The sequence below is a fragment of the Crinia signifera genome, chromosome 7, assembly GCF_055691185.1.
Source record: "Crinia signifera chromosome 7, ASM5569118v1, whole genome shotgun sequence".
Classification (NCBI taxonomy): Eukaryota; Metazoa; Chordata; class Amphibia; order Anura; family Myobatrachidae; genus Crinia; species Crinia signifera.
The window spans coordinates 60,246,231-60,264,494 of NC_139223.1; the positions used below are offsets into that span (position 1 = coordinate 60,246,231).

Consider the following 18,264-nt stretch of genomic DNA (forward strand, 5'->3'; position numbering starts at 1 on the left):
TTCCCTGCACGTAATGCGGGATCATTAAGATTTCCCTGCACGTGATGCGGGATCATTGACATTTCCCTGCACCTGATGCGGGATCATTGACATTTCCCTGCACGTGATGCGGGACCATTGGAAAATTTCCCTGCACCTGATGCGGGATCATTGACATTTCCCTGCACGTGATGTGGGACCATTGACATTTCCCTGCAAGTAATTGGGGACTATTTTGAGGGTAGCGGCATTAGATTCCATTTTTGGCACAGGAAAAGGATAAAAATCTTCACTGTCACAGTGGTCACCAATACCCTGAGACTGCAGACAATATTTTTTTGTGTGGCCCTTTAAAAGGCATTTATGAAAAAGTGTACTAATACCGTACTAGTACAGGCCATGATTTCCTGTTTAACCAGGTGCTCACTGGGGGGTCCAGTATTGAACCATAGTTGCCTACCCTCCTGCATTCTGCAGGAGAATCCCTGAAATAACATCAATCTCCCTCTCTCCCTCCCACTTTAGCAAGTATCGTAGCTCTTACTAACTTCTTTGGGGCTCATCTACATTTGGATTTAAGTCATTTTAAATTACATACCCAGGCTTCTAGGCGCAATGTTCACAATCTCTTTTCAAAATTTCTCCATATATGTAAGTAAACACGCCCTTTGGGTGGAGCATGACACGCCCCCTCAATGGGGCGCTGTGCAAAATTCTTCTACCAACTAAAATCTCACTGAAACTAGTTTTCAAAAGTAGGCAAGTATGGTATTTAACTGATACACATAAGTTGAAGGAGCAGATCAATATTACATGTCTTAGAAGGTTAGTGGGTCCAAGACAATCTTGATGAAACATAAATTATACTGTACTTTATGTGGCCTTGTCTTTATTCACTTTAATGCATCACATTAGGTCCTGGGTGGATTACTGCTTTTTCCTTAGAGACAGGAATTGTAGTGTCCATAGGAATAATTAACACGTCCTCCACCAATCACAGACAGCCTTACTTCCCAAATTATTCATTCATATGCTTTTTTTCTGTAACGTTAGTTTCACTTCAGGTTAAGTAGTCCCTGATATCCATGCTGCCACAGTGTATTCATGGTTCTCTTACTTTGCAGTGGGCTCCTCACAGACCGGTACATGTGGAGCGATTCCTCCGGATTGCAGGAATGTACCAAAACTTGCACAAAACCGCCCTCCCCACAGTGGTCATGGGTAAGTCAGCTGTATTTAATGGCAAAGACCCGGTGGCAAACAGGTTAATGGGTGTTTGTTTAGAAGGGTATAATTGCAGCCCTGGTGCTTCTGCTATAAAACAGGTGAATGTTTGCCTTCTGAAGCCATTTATAAGAGCACATAAGAGTGTGTAAATATGTACACCTTTTTGGCAGCTTTTCACACAATTTTAATTATGCAACAAGGAGGCTCAGTGCGTAGGACATTTTCGTGTTTGTTTTATTCTCCAGTTACTAAGTACTGCACTATATTATATTTTAAATGCCACTGGTGTCTTTAGTAGGGATCTAACGTATATATGTCCGTGAGTTTCTTCAACAGTCCCCTCAAACATTCTCCTGCACACGATACTGAACCTGTGGCTCCTAAGTACCAAAGGATAATTTTACACCCTAGACTAGGTAGTAGTAAAATAACATGAGATAATTCACTAGCCGTCAGACATTCACATTACACTTCAGACTACAGCCCCATACACACTAGCGGATGTAGTAAAAGATATTGCTCAGAAAGGGCTTTCTGAGCGATATCTTTTACTATACCTTCTAGTGTGTACACTCAATATCGTTAACGATGCGTGCTCCCCCGCATAGATAACGCTCCCCCTCCCTCGTCCTGCATGTACAGACAAGGGCTTTCCTTGTTAAAGACAGCTATGATGCAGCTCCAACATGCCCCCCCCCCCCCCCCCCCGCTGGCATCGGCTTTATCGCCCAGATGCAGCTTTTTGGTTTAATGCTCTCAGCTATTACATTACTTGCCAGTTTCTATGTGCTGTAACCCTGCATCTAATGCATGGTAACTCATACCTCCTGAGAGTATGAGTTACCATGGTTAGTATATGGGGGCCTTTAGAGTTAAGTCAGGGGTGGCCAACCGGTCAGAGGTAAAGAGCCGAAAAATATCGGTAGTCAAGCTAAAGAGCCGACATAATGTGCGCGCCGAAGGCACATGCGCCCAAAAAAATATGCCCCCAATAGTGCCAGATACACATATGCCCCCCACGGGTATGGACCACACGGTGCCGGGTATGCCCCCACAGTGCCAAAAAGCTAGTATGCCCCCATAGTGCCACAAACTGCTATGCCCCCACAGTGCCACAAACTGCTATGCCCCCACAGTGCAAATTTCCGATCAGCAGCACTCACTGTTGTTGCTGCTGCTGCCAGGCGGGGAGAGGACAGTCTGGTGTCCTCTTGCAGTCCTGTCATGTCACAGATGGGAGGAGAGCACAGCACACCGCGCAACTCCTTCCCCCTCAGAAGCGCGCTTTCCTCCCCTCAGAAGGAGAAGGGATTCAGGGAACCGGCAGCAGGGGTGACTGGGACAGACGGTGGGCGGCGGGCAGCAGTGGGAGCAGGAGCTGCACTTTACAAGGGGGAGAGCCACATGAGGCTCAAGAGCCACAGGTTGGCCACTACTGAGTTAGGTGATGGGGGGGTTAGGGTAAGGGGGTGGGGAGGGAGTTGGGGTTAGGCTTTGGGGGAGGTTAGGGGTAGGCACTAATGGGGTGCCCCGGATGACTGACCAGCAGTCGGGATTCCAACAGTCATTACACCGACATCGGAATCCTGACTGCTAAAAGCCTGACAGATGGCCAGCGTGTTATACAACACCCCTAATGGGGAGGGTTAGGCTGCGGTGAGGGGTCAGGATTAGTCTTTAGCAACACTCCTGATTGTTACTCAGGTGACGGTAAAGGAAAGTAGTTATTCTGCACAATGAATGGAATTATCTAGACAGAGCATCTTCTACATTAGTTACCAGGCATAGCTGTACACTCTCCGCTGTCCCAGTGACTGTGGGGCTGCTGAGTACAATGGGCAGATGAAGAATGGACTCACCTGGCTCTGATACGCGCTCCTCTTCTGTTACTGCAAACACGCGGAAAGGTCATGGCAGGGGCTAGGAGATAGTGGAGCCCAGTTCCACCACTGCGTCGGGCACCACAGCTATTGCAACACACAGCAGTCAGCACTGCTGCTGATGGCGGCGATGACATACACAGGCGGCGATCGCCGGTCCGGACCACTCGCTGCTTCTTCAGAGAGTTCCTCTCACATATTTGGGGGGAGTGAGTTGCCCCCTCCCCCCACCCGATTCCGACACCCCTGCCAAATGCTACACAATAATAACTTTTCACAGTGTATATAACTAGAGTACAACTAGCTTTTATCATTAGCACTGAAAACTGTTCTAGGGCTTCAAAGGGGGTACAGAATGGAAAAGGGGGGACTGTTTAACTTTTTGCTTTGTATTTATTGCTCTGCAATATATCTGTGCTCCTGAACCTTATGATCTGACATGGCAGTGACATGTATTTCTGTGCAGGTCTCTGACTGGTATGTAGACTTTAATGTCTCTGGTGGAACTGATCGAGAAGGGTGGCAGTACGCTGCAGACTTCCCAGCGTGAGTAACTGCGCTCGGCTAGTGCATTAACATTAATAATGTGACACCTGCTCACCTGTAGATGGAGTTTAGTAGACAGGCTACACCAATAAGATCCATTTCTTCTCTATTTCTGATGGTGCCTACACCCACGTTGTTGATTAAAGAAGAAAATCTTTCAGGGATCAACTTGGCAAACTCCCCTGGTTCAACTAATCATTAATATAACATTAATATAACATTGGCTAGAAAGAACTTAAGCAATAGAGTAAGAGTATTTTATTCAACCATATCAAGAAGGTTCATGTATAAGCCGACAAGCACAATATTACAATTAACAATTTATATATGGATGTATAGCTATAGTTTGTTATATTGAAACTGGTACCCCAAATAAAATGCATCTTTAAACAAAATTTTAGTAAAGTATTCCTTCTTAAGGCTCCCTCACACTTGTCCAACTTGTCTGAGGGGCAAGTTGGACCTGATTGACTCGAGATTTATCCTATGTGCAAGAGGATCAATATCGCATTGGGTCCTACAGCATCAGGCACATCAGATTTTGTCAGATAAATTGGCCCAATCCATCTGAATTGGTTCATATCTGACAAAATCTTACAAGCCCTTTAGGCTTTGTAGTTACTCAACAATTTCCTTCAGTGATATTGAACAGTTGATTATGTAGTGACGTACACACATTCACATTACTCGATCCCTCACGCAAAGCAGTAAATATTTGCTTCTATAAACTGATACCTTTATAATGTAAATGTCAATTACTGTAATTCAACTTGGCCAAATAAGTTTGTTGGTGCACATAGAACAACTCTGTACCACCTGGGTTTAAACTCTGCCCTGAAGGTGTCATTAGACTGATTCTTGACATTTAGCCACTTATTTAAGTCTGTAAATTATCACTTGGTGATGAGCTAAATACCTACAGTAGTTCAGTTTTATCTCCTTGGAAGTTATAGATAATAAAGTCTCTTTGAATTAGTCCTCATGAGGTGACTGGGTGATATACTCTGCTGTTCCTGTAGCTTGCTTTATATGACTGCACTGCAACCACAATCTACCTTTATATTGCAGCAAGCAAAGTGGAAAAAGTCAGTCTTTCTGGATTTGTAATAATGACACCATTTATTATTTAATGAACGGTCTGGCTGAGATGATAACATATAAAGAGAATGGATTCAGTATTGAATCCCGGCGGTCGGGATCCCGGCGTTCAGAATCCCGACGCCGGAATCCCGACAGCCGAAATGCCGACAAGGGGGGGGGGGCGTGGATCGCCCCCCCTTGCGGGCTCGCTGCGCTCGCCACGCAGCGGGCCCGGTGCCTCGCTACGCTCGGCACACTAATTTATTCTCCCTCCAGGGGTGTCGTGGACACCCCAGGAGGGAGAATGTGTCGGCATTTCGGCGGTTGGGATTCCGGCGTCGGGATTCTGAACGCTGGGATCCCGACCGCCGGGATTTTAACTGCATCCCAAAGAGAATATGGGCCAAATGTCACAGGTGCGATTTTCGGCCCAAAATTGCAAATGTAATAGCGTGCGATTTTTTAGCAAAAGCGATTTCTGGCAAGTTTTCAGTAATGGGAATGTGCATTTTATTAAGTAAAGGTGCATTTTAAGTAACAGAGTGTGCAATTTTTTTTTTTTTTATATAAACTAAAAGTTACAAGAAAAAACAGCCCCAAGCATAACCAGCCCCGGCTCTTTGAGCTAGGGACAAAAAAGCTGGGATCTTGGACAAGTCTGGGTTCCAAAAATACGGGGGAAAAAAGTAGAGTAGAGACTTGAAGAACCACAGTCCCTGCATGTGGGCATTGTAGTTCCACAGCAAGACTAATACTAAAATACACACAAAGACAATGTTAAAAGTAGAACTTTATTAACATATATGCATACACCATACATACAACACGTGCGGCACTCGGACACCAATAAAACACAAATACACCAGTAGCGGCTTTGTTGATTGATAGATAGATAGATAGATAGCACACTTGAGAACCTGCATGTTTACACATGCAGCTCCTCCACAAGACTGAGGGAAATCCCATTGACGTCACCCAATGGGACTCCCCTCAGCCATTTAGGGCTAAGCTTAAGCTGAGTTCATAATGGCTTATTGGATGGGCGGAGTTTTACCATAGAAGCCCATGGACCGACACCTATGATGGGAATTGGCAAATCACCCTGACCTCAAAGAAAATTGGGGACACCTACCCTTTGTGAATCAGTTTACGCCGGCAGTGTTCTCAAAAAGGTCAGCCACAAACCGATGCTGTTCCTGTGGTATTGCATTTTTTTTGTGTGTGTGTTTTAATCACAGTTATGTCAACATAAGATTTGTATTTCTGGTCTTGAAAGTACCTCATGCAGCGATGCCCCTTAAGTGTCTGGGAATTGAAGGGTGTTTGTTGATATTGGCATAGGCTAGATTAAAGAACCGGTCTACATTAACTCATTATAGCGTGTGCGATTTACTGGAGAGGTCATCTTGTAAATGCACAATCGCTGTACATCTCTTCACAGGTCTTACCATGGCTACAAGACCATTAAGGATTTTGTAAGACGAAGACGCTGGGCAAGGTAAATAGAACCAAGATTGCTTCCAATATGAGTAATGCTTTGTGCTATGTGGCTTACAATGTCTTTATATTTTATAGTAAATGCTTTACCTTATGCCTTTTACGGACTCATCATATCTCCACTGTAGGAAATGTAAGATAGCGACAATCGGGCCATGGCTGGAAGTTCCTCCAATCTGTCTGCTGGATGTCTCCATATCTCCAGGAAGAAGGAGCCAGAATGATGAGTCTGTCGCTGTCTGGGCCATCAGCAATAAAGGAGACGTCCTATGTCGGGTTGATGTCACTAAGCAGACTCCTGCTGTAAGGCCGCTACGCTGTTGGTGTCTCTGCTTTTCACATTGATGTCCTGTCTAGTCTTTGGGATGGCTATAACTAAAGGCCCCCATACATCAGAACAACATTGGACCCGAACGCACAATCTCGACTGATCGTGCAACGTGTTGTGTGCATGATGCGCGACCCCGCAGGATGTTTGGTCGGCCCTCAGATGAGACATTATGCGCGTCTCATCCGTCGGTTCTCATTACGGTTGAACAAGCGATCATATGTGCTTTTAAGCACATACAATCGCTCGTTGGACCGCTCCACGACCTGCATATGATCAGTTGTGCAACACTAATGGGTTCAGTCACTCTTTTCAAATTCTCTGATAAACAAAACTTTAGTTTAGAATCGTTTTGGAGTGAGATGATTTTGGCATTGTGTTTATTACATGTGTTTTGTGTTTCGAAGTCACAATCACTTCACCTGAAGAGTGCCTAGAAACTCAAACTTTAAGATGCAGAATGAAGTCCATTTAAATCTAAGGAGACGGTTGGGTGTGCCGGACCTTTCAGAAGCTGTGGGATTCCGTTTGGGAGGAAAGGGCACTGTGATTACCCATTAAACAAAGAACATCAATGCATTCCCCTTCTGGACCCCCCCCCCCCCCCCCCCCACCCCTAACAACTTTTTTTTAATAATTCTAAAAAACAAAATGTTACTCTTATTCCACATCAGTACAGATCTAGAAATCTCACCTCCTTTTGTAGGGTTTGTCAATCTATGAGCTGTAAATCGCATTAATTCCAATAGTCTTGTGTAGATTCATGGCCAAAGCCGCTTTGTTCAATAACATTTTGACCTTCTAAAATTGTACCCACTGTCATATGAAATTGGTTTTTGATGCCTAATCCTGCTGAAAAAAATGCTGCGGAGGAAAAAATAGTATCTAGTTGACAGATAAGTAAAAGGCTAGACTGTCAATAGTTCAACCCTAAACGGTCGACCACGTCAAAGGGGTAAATTTACTGAGATGGGAGTTCAGAATCTACTTATTTATTTAGAACCTTTTAGAAGATAATAGATAATATCTGTTTGATTGCCCATAGAAACATCCCATCTGAAATAGAACTCCTATCTTAGTACATTTCCCCCAAAAGCCAACAAGGTCAAAAGGTTGACAGGTAGACAATGCTTACGGTTGCCAGGTTCAATAGGTCAGTGTGATAATGGCTGACACACAATTTTCATGTCAGCCTTTTGACCCTGTTTGACCCACCATCGCACCAACCGGGCCTATGCATTGTAACAATACGGTGTAGCTAGCAATTGGCTGCTGTAGGCGTTCAACACAAGGAGAAGTTGCTGAATGTAATTGGCTCTCTGTATCTAAAGGCTACACTTAATTATTGTATCTGGTACTTCAACACACTAATTGTTTACTTACTTTGTAACCTTTTCTGCTATTGCATTTTCTTTAACCTAATAGTGTTTTCTGGTGATTTTAGAAACTCCCATTCTCTTCCTCAGTAAGATCTTACCAGGACTTTCTGTATTTAATACCTTTATAATCTGTTATTGATAATGGCTATGGGGCCCATTTATCATAATATATTTGCGGCTATATCCCTGAAAAAATACATGTTTTATTATAATATTAAGTATCTCCGGCATCCCCCATAGGTTTCTGTAAAATCAATTTTCTATGGTCACATACAGTAAGTAACTTGAGATGTTCATGTTCTCCTTTGTCTCACCCACAGCATTGCTCTGTTCATTGTCTTGTAGGGTTCCTCTTGGCTTCATGTGGGCACAGACCAGCCTTTCGTTTCTGTGTCAGTAGGAGGATGCCTCCAGGTCTGGGCTATAGCACGTGACGGATCTGCTTTCTACCGGGGATCGGTGTCTTCCAGTCAACCAGCAGGTAAATGATCAGAGTAAAAGGCTGTTTGTTTAGTGATTTTGTCGTATTGACGAGGACAGAAAACAACATGCTCTGTAACAGCCAATGTAAATGTATAATGGTGCACTAGAACATTGCTTTCTGTAACGGATGGCCAGGGCTGTTTGACTGGCAGGTGGCATATTAGGTACTGTGAATAGTAGGTAAATAGCAGCCTCATATCAGAGGTGACCTTCTACCAGCCTTAATAGAAAGGTAAATATGTATATATGACAATGGCAAACAATTAAACTGGGATATTCTACCAACACTTTGAAACTGCTAATCTTTATATAAAAAGAACTCAGGACAAATGCTTTGTTTCCAGTTTACTCTATGTTTGTACCATTTTACTTATCTAGAGGAATCCAAGCACTGGCCAATGATAATCATGCTGGGAAATCTGATAGGGGGTGCTATGTAATGTAAAGCTGGCGTGCCAAATCTGATACAATATCGCCAGCTATACGTGCGGTCAAACCCAATACTGAGTAGTAATTGGACATAGTAGATGCTTCTTGCTGTGGAAATATACATACATATACAGTATACACATATAGATGTAGCCTTCTTATGCTCTGTTTGTCCTGTGACAACACTTTGATTCTGTAGTTTGTTCTCCAGCCACAATGTAGCTGTATGCCTTTTCTATGTTTCAGTAGGTGGTGGATGGTAAGAGACACAAGTCGTGTTATAGCCATCTTGCCCAGTGTTTCTAGCACCAGAACATTCCGATTTCAGTAAGATTGTGTTCATGCCACTGTGGGTTCTGCTGTGCTTGGCTGTAAGCGAAGAGACACATTTTTTAGAGTTGTGTTTTTGGCGCAAACCAAAAGGGTTGACGACTAGCAGTGAGCCACGTACACTCGTGGATCCAGGCCAATCTTGAAATACCTACAGCTCTGCATACGGTTGAATATAAAAGCATTTTTTCCTTGCGTTCTTCTTTAGAGTGACCAACTTCCAATTCGGCACCATGCACCGTGACTGAGGAAAGAATGTGGCCCTTGGAAAATGGCCGGTGGTGACACTATGACTCGCGCTGCTGCTCCAAACAGGATAGTTAGTTGTGTATGATCAAAAACCAAAGAGAAAACACAATAGGGCCGCGCTAATATCCTTAGTTGGATACCATTAAAATATAAACATATAAAAATGATTGGATTGACTTCTCAATAAATGTAATAAAAAAAAAAATAAAATCAAACACTAAGCCAGATGCATAAATACACACAAGCACTGTAGGTGAACCGCTTAAAACATTCTGGTGAGAACTGTCCATTCCTATCATGTCTTTGTACTTCCCAAAAGGCAGTCTCTGGAAGCCTGTGGAGGACGGAAGATGCAATAGTTACCGTCCTCCTTTTATGGGAGTGGGGCGTGCTTATTCTATTCCTCCAGCATGGAGGTGCCAATCGCTGGCAATAGGGATGATGTCCAGTGTGCCACTTGCGGATCAAGCATGAACAGAGACTTTGCCTTTACTCCACTCCAAGCCCCGTCACTAGCTGATTGTCGATTGAGTTTTGTATGATGTATTTCATTGTTCCTTTGGTCTAGGTGACTGCTGGTATCACATTCCCTCTCCTCCGAAACAAAAGTTGCAACAGGTCTCCGTGGGGCAGACATCTGTATTTGCTGTGGATGAAAATGGTTAGTGATCTGCAAAAGCCTTATGTCAACGTACCTGTACCACATTAAATATATATATATATATATCGAAAGATCCCTCCCTTGTTGGAGGGGGGGAAATGAACACTCTCCTTATAATAATCAAAATAAAGTCACTGGGGTTGTAAAGTCAACAATAGAAAATTTAATCCAATGTGTATATATATATGGGAGTTTGCATGTGGTAATACTGTAGCTCGAAGAAATTCGCTTGTAAATCTCTATTTCCGACTATAAATAAGGTGTTACGTAATTCAGAATCTGCTGTTAGGGAGAGTGAAGAAGAGCTTAACATAGAATTATAAGCCTGTTTACAAAGCCTCTGCTACACGAATGTAGCAGATCATTTATAGGAAGAGAAGGGACCGGCTGGTTGTTATCTGGTCTTTACTAACATATTAGATGCCAACTTGTCCTATTAGATGAGATTGTTGTATATTTGGGAGGTACAGTACAGTACATTACTTTCTTATGGCTTGGCTTTGCAGGCCTTTTCCTTATTTTTAAAGTCCTGGAAATAACATAGTAATGGACTATGCTGCCTAAAGGGCAACACTACCGCAGTTGTAATATATTTGGTGGCCAGATGGTGGTGTACACATATTAACCCTGTGATCACCACAGACATTCATATGATTTGGGCAAGAGTATATGTAGACCATCGACCAATTACCGACACTGTCAACCTCTTCACTGTCGGTCTTCCGTCCGTGATATAGGCATCTGTAATGCCTATTCTCATAATAATAAAGCTACAGTGTTCATTTAAGTATCTTCTCTTCCTTTTTAGGTAATTTATGGTTTCGGCAAGGTACTACACCAAGCTACCCACAGGGGTCCAGCTGGGAACATGTGTCAAACAACATCCGCAAAGTGTCTGTGGGCCCCCTTGATCAGGCGAGTACATGTTTGACAGACAGATGTGTCCTCATACACTTATCCTTATATCATGGCATATAGCCCTGCTTAGCGCTCCACAGACTAAAGCACTAGTCACAAGTACCTAGTGCACTATGGGCCTGATTCAGAGATGTAGGCAATGCCAACATTTACACAGTGGAGTGGCTTTGCAAATGCCGCACACAGTGAGGATTTCTGTGCAAAAGAATGACAGTCAGGCACCAGTTCCCACGGCCATTCTGCATGACCATAGGGATAGAGATCTGGTGTGGGAGTCAGTCGTACAAGACTGCAAGAAATATATATTCTCTGTATGAATGAGGGACCCCCTGTTTATTTATTATTAATGGATTTCTTATTCACTTTGTAAGCTCGGGGATAGGACAGGACAAAGTTTGTCAGGTGTGGTGCACCAATTAGAGAAATGTATTTGAAAATGAATTTTGCAATAAAATATAACTTTTATTGATTATAGTAAAACTGCAAAATATTTAAAAGAAACACATAAATACAACAAACAAATTGCGTTTAAGTGCTTGTTAAAAAAGGATGTGTATAATAATAATCTCTGTTCAGATAATTATAGTTCAGTGTCTTATATGATACTAGCCATTATAGTACTGCTCTCTGAAGAGAGATTGTATCAAAAACTCCTGTCTAGTGTTGCAATACAGTGACACTTTTGAATAAAGAAATATAACATCGTTAAGTTGTATGGAACTCAATCCATTTGATAGACACTTATACCAGACTTATGAACAGGGCCAATAGGGGGGTACTGTGGGTACAGCTGTCCTGGGTCCCAGCCTCTGGAAGGGCCCAGGCAGCTCGTTTTGCACACCGTAACCCCCTTGAATGCCTTCGCTGCACTGCGCTCAATGCGCTGAACAAAGCAGGTCCAAGAGCGCAGGCTTATTCAACCCAGGACGCTGGCGGCCAATTAAAATGCTGCAGAGCTCGTGTACTGGCAGCCAATCACCAGCCGGTGCTGCATCACCAGCCAGTGCTGAGTTGAAGAAGCCTGCGCTCCGGGCTGCAGCTCAGCGGAAGAGGAGATGGGGGAGCACAAGCCGGGGTACGGTAAGTCAAGTGAGGAGGGTGGGCGGGCCCGGACTGGAAATGAGTCCCGGGCCCCAAAATTCCTGATGGCAGCCCTGCTTATGAGTCATTCAACTGCAAATGAATTGTCAGCACAGATACATATTGTGGCTGGTTGTGTCTGTAATTGGTTAATGGACAAATTGCTTCTCTAATTTAGGGAAGATATAACTGTCTTTTCCATTAAATATTGTTAGAACAATTCAAAACAGTGCTGTCAAAGGGACCCGTGCAGTGGGCTGAATATATTATAATTTGGTCTGATAGTTTGTGGTAACGTCAGATTATAAGATTACCAAATATGGCTGGGTGTTAAAAGTCAGCGTCCCTATGTCGATAAGCTGTTTAACCCCTTAAGTGGTGGGTATTTCTGGGGCAGGACACACATACCAGGGCAGGTTTTTCCTGCCCCAGAAATACCCACCACAGACTGTGCAGACCACTCCCCATCCCTCCTGACGCTCCCCCCGCCCCTTCGCTCCAGCAATCGTATGCCGGAGTTCCCCTGCCGCTGCCCCCACCACCACCCCTGCCACCATTCACAGCAGTGACCAGGCGGCAGGCTCAGGATGTTCAGGGCAGCTCGGGGAGACTCGAGCACCCGAACTCTTGAACAGCCCTGAACTTTCCCGAGCAGGACCTGCTGCCGGCTCATGATCAATGCAGCGAATGCCTGCGGGGGCAGTGGCAGGGGAGCTCCGGCGTGCGATCACCGGAATAGAGGGGCGGAGCATCAGGAGGGGAGGGAGGAGCGACCACAGGCTCACAGCTGCGAATGCTTTAGCGTGCAGCTCTGAATCAGGCCATATAAGCAAAGTAAAATTGCGGGAAAACTATGACAATAGGTAGCAACATATAATGGAATATGTACACAAACTAAGGTAAAAAAGGCAAACGACGGGTCCAATACAAATAACCTGAGCTGCGCATCTTTATGCTTAATCTGCAACTTTATACCAGTTCCTTTGCTCCAAAACACTCATCCTAACTACATACAGTAGTACATTATCAGCAAAGTTAGACACAAAACCAACCAAAAATGAGCAAATATTATACTTTCATAAGCCTTATGGCATGCCCGTAACATGTAACATTCCCATAAGACCAACCATCTTCATGTGTGCCACGACCACCAACCAGCCAATCAGCTCCTGTTGTTTTTGAAACCCAGCCTGTAACATGGCAGTTAGGAGCTGAATGGCTGGTTGTTTATCACTCTTAGTACATCTGGCCCTGAGGAAAAACCTTGCACTTTAGGAATCGCTACCTATGGATCATGCCAGGCGTCTCAGGCCATCCAGTGTCAGGACAGGTGTATAAGGCTCACAGATGTCTGAGGGGATGTGTCATAGGAAATCTGTAATTACTGTAGACAATGAATATGTATTACATACGTGGCATACTTGGTGAGAAAGGGGTCACGTAGTAGCAATGCGTAAATGTGCAGTAATCCATAGCAACCAATGTTTTTATTCATGTATTCTGTACATGGGAAACGTGGGCAGCTCCTCACGTCACACCTGCTGCTCTGGCTCTGGTCACATCACTCAATATCCAGCACAGCCGTCATTTAAGGATGTTGTATATGAGGTCTACAGTATTTAGATCGACAGTAAATAGTTCAACACCAAATTCAACATGAATTTGGTTGTCAGGTACAAAAGGGCGACAGATAAAAGGTTGACAGAGGTATAGGTCAACAGGTACAAAAGGTTGACACGCCGATGGTTGACACATGGTTTACATTTTTTGGGTCAAATCTCTTATGTTTATTAATATATAGCCACTCTCGGTAGAAACGTATACCCTCGCAAATAATGCAAATGTCGGCTAAACATGTAAAAAACTCAACAAAAAAACTTGTCGACATTTGTATGTTGTCTACCTAACACCCAAATACAGTTGTTAAAGAACTTAATGTTCCTTCCTATAAGCTTTTTATCTTACAGGAATGCTTAGTTCATCATTGTTTACCTCCATCATGACCGTACATTGTGTCTCACTTTATTACACGTCGCGTTAGTGTGATTGATTGTTTTTTATTAACTTAGAGGAAATGCATCTAGAAAAGTGTTTTATCTGTGCAAGGTGCTTCCTGAAAGTGCCTAAGGCATCCCAATCAAAGTGTGCGGCACCCAAATACTGTTACCCCCTGAGGACTTGTAAACTTCAAGTTAGTGGATTTAAAAAAAATGCAGTTTAGACCCACGTAAATACATATGGATCATATTTTATTATATTTACACAGCACCATTCCTATTATACCCTTCTCTACAGGGCTGTGGTATGGAGCGCCATCAATGGGGATCCCAACAGTCAGGATCCCAACTGCCGGTGCTCCGACAGGGGGGCGAGCGCAAAGAAGCCCCTTGCGGGCTTGCTACTCTTGCCACAGGTTCTATTCTGCCTCTATGGGGGTCGTGGACCCCCATAAGGGAGAATAGCCCCTGTGAGTTGGGATCCCCCTTGTCGGAGCATCAGCAGTTGGGATCCCGACATCGGGATACTGACTGTCGGGATCCCCACTGTCAGAGCGTTGTCCGGCACCCCTCTACAGAAAATACATACCGTAATCTTTCCTTTCCCCAGAGGAGCTTACATGTGCTACCGGGCTACAGATTGTCCCTTTTGTATAAATATGGGCGTAAAAGTCCTAAACACTGCAGCAGGCTTATGTCGTGCCATGCTTTTCCTATGTGACATTATCTATATAATAAGTTGAAGAGTCTGTGTGCGTGTGTGTGTGTGTGCGTGTCCGTCGCATTGCGGACACACCGTGGCACTCAGAGACACCAAATTCGGCAACAAGATACCTCTGGACCCGGTGGTGTGCACCTCGAAGCCGTTTTTGGGAAATTTCACTTAGAAATTTAAAAAACACCAAGTTTTAATTTTCCTTCATTGATGTTCTGGGGAAAAGATCGACGATCTAGGAAACAGTTGCGAAGGAACAACTCCACACCTGATTTCATTGCTGTCATTGAGTATGAATGAAACATTCTAACATTATGGTGAAGGCTTTAAACAATTAGGAAATAATTGAGGATATACATAGACCACACATAACACACACACACGTACACACACAAACATTGTACACGCACACACACACAGTACACCACATACACACACATAGCACACAACACACACATTTATACGTAGAGCACCTCACACACCTACACATTGGACAGATACACACACACAACACACCACATGCAGTACAATACAAATCCATACACACTACAACACACACCCAAAAACAGTACAACAAACACACAGAACACACACACTTAAACATTGCCAGGATACGCACAGCACACTACACACACATATATACGTAGCACACCTCACAAACTTACACATTCGGCAGATACACACAACACTCACAGTACAACACACACAAACATTCACTACAACACACACCCAAAAACAGTACAATACACAGAACACACCCACTTAAACATTGCACAGATACACACAACACACTACACACACATACACGGATTTATACATAGCACACCGTACGCACTTACACATAGGGCAGATACACACAACACACACACATAACATACCTTTAACAGCACAAGACACACCCACATTCACCACATACACCCAAAAAACAGTACAACACACACACTTAAACATTGCACAGATACACAAAGACACAACACACACATACTGTATATACGTAGCACACCTCACACACTTACGCATTGGACAGATACATACAATACAACACACACAACCACATACACTACAACACACACAAAAAACAGTACAACACACACAAACACACAGAACACATAAAAAAATAATTTGCAGTTTATTTAACAGTCTGTACCGGCAAACAAAAACTGTACCTAATGTACCGTTTCTACTTTGTTCCCCATATCCGTCTCTCCAGTCCTCCAGCCTGTCACTGCGCTCCCCGGCCAGTTGCACTGAGAAATCTTTGTCCTGGCCATTGCACCCATTGATCAATACAAAGTGGATACACTGCACTCACCCTGTTAGTCAGTTGGATATCAGGCACTGCCCTGCCTTAAGGGTTTCCCAGACTCTTTTGGTTGATAGATAATGTTTGGTCGATGGGCATGAGCGCTGCATGCATTTGTTTGAATGTTATGAGTGTAAGAAGTTGAAGAATAAGACTTTAGATGAAGATTTGTCACATTATAGTGTACAATTTACTCAATAAATCGTGAAAAAAATATGTGTACATAGAAGTACAATCAAGAAATGAAAGTAGGATTAAAAAATAAATTCTGATTCAAACTGATAATTGTTTGGATGGCGGTGGGTTGCGAAACAAATATATAGGTGGAGGGGGTTTGGATATTGTGGGCATAATTGGTGTTTGGTATACCTACAGGGGGTCCCCAGTTGATGAGAAATTTTCACTACAGTGTCACCGTAGGGGGATTTCCAATTGGGGTTCAGGGGGTCTTTTAGGGACCCCTTTACAATCCCGTTGGTCTCTTCTCCTGGAGCCAACGGTCTCCCTCAGTGATTGACTATCATTAAGGGAGACCGTAAGCTCAAGGAGAAGAGACCTACAGGATTGTAAAGGGTCCCTAAAAGTCCACCTGGACCCCAATTGGAAATCCCCCTGTGGTGACACTGTGACTGTGACACTGTAGTGAAAATCCCATCAATTGAGGGCCTCCTGTAGGTGTAACAAACACCAATTATGCCCACAATATCCATACCCCCACCTATAGATTTTTCATTTCTTGATTATACTTCTATGTACACTTACATTTTTTTCACGATTTATTGAGTAAATTGTACACTTTGTAACATGGCAATTCAATTTCTTACACTCAAACCTTATCAATGCACCCATTGATGATTGTGATGGCTGGATCAGTGGATTGGCCCGGCGGCTGTAGGGAAGAATTTGGCCCATTGCACCCATTCCCAGTGGGGTATTACAGTGGTGCGGGTAGCATGCGTCACGTCATGACATCATGTGGCCAGGCCCACGGACCTGCTCCCACACTCAGGGGCTGCCCCACTGTTTGGTAGAGATGCCCGGTGCATGTGCTTTACAGATCCCCACACCTCAGAGACTGCTGCAGGCAGGTTCGGTGAGGGGAGTGGCAGGGAGCAGTGAATTTTTAATTAATTATGGCGCGGTAAGTAACGCCCACCCGGTCCCCACGCACTCAGCGCCTGTAATTACACACCCTAGAAACTGTAGCATTGAAAGTATAGAAATGGAGGTGTGGCCACGTCCCTTTCTGATTTTGTACCGATTTCTGACCCTCAGATGTTGGAGGATATGTCATACAGTAGGTGCTAAATCTCAGGAGTGGATGTGGAATTCATCAACACATACAAGTTATCAACTCAGGAGCGTTGTGTTTCAAACAACAACACCACCAAACCTGATTTCATTGCCGTCATTGAGTATCAATGCAAACACATTCTAACATTATGGTGGAATCTATAACAAATTACAATCTTAGGTCTTTGGCATAGCATACTGTAAGATGACATTTTTCCGCAATTTTGGAAATAAAGAAACCCCAAGGTTTTCCCGGGCAACGCCGGGCGGGTCAGCTAGTCTATATAATAAGTTGAAGAGTCTGTGTGCGTGTGTGTGTGTGTGTGTGCGTGTCCGTCGCATTGCGGACACACCGTGGCACTCAGAGACACCAAATTCGGCAACAAGATACCTCTGGACCCGGTGGTGTGCACCTCGAAGCCGTTTTTGGGAAATTTCACTTAGAAATTTAAAAAACACCAAGTTTTAATTTTCCTTCATTGATGTTCTGGGGAAAAGATCGACGATCTAGGAAACAGTTGCGAAGGAACAACTCCACACCTGATTTCATTGCTGTCATTGAGTATGAATGAAACATTCTAACATTATGGTGAAGGCTTTAAACAATTAGGAAATAATTGAGGATATACATAGACCACACATAACACACACACACGTACACACACAAACATTGTACACGCACACACACACAGTACACCACATACACACACATAGCACACAACACACACATTTATACGTAGAGCACCTCACACACCTACACATTGGACAGATACACACACACAACACACCACATGCAGTACAATACAAATCCATACACACTACAACACACACCCAAAAACAGTACAACAAACACACAGAACACACACACTTAAACATTGCCAGGATACGCA

The 18,264-nt window shown here is 43.8% G+C and overlaps 1 protein-coding gene across 2 annotated transcripts in view; it reads left to right on the forward strand.

The window, feature by feature from the left end:
- The window catches only part of LOC146020214 (tectonin beta-propeller repeat-containing protein 1-like), an 85,697-nt gene that overhangs the window by 52,471 nt on the left and 14,962 nt on the right, over positions 1–18,264 (forward strand). For both annotated transcript variants that reach the window (XM_083153171.1, XM_083153170.1), the window contains exons 17-23: positions 1,104–1,200; positions 3,553–3,632; positions 6,154–6,210; positions 6,338–6,512; positions 8,262–8,397; positions 9,976–10,068; positions 10,877–10,983. In XM_083153171.1, the coding sequence (XP_083009297.1) occupies positions 1,104–1,200; positions 3,553–3,632; positions 6,154–6,210; positions 6,338–6,512; positions 8,262–8,397; positions 9,976–10,068; positions 10,877–10,983 (745 nt within the window). The remainder of the gene's footprint in view (positions 1–1,103; positions 1,201–3,552; positions 3,633–6,153; positions 6,211–6,337; positions 6,513–8,261; positions 8,398–9,975; positions 10,069–10,876; positions 10,984–18,264) is intronic.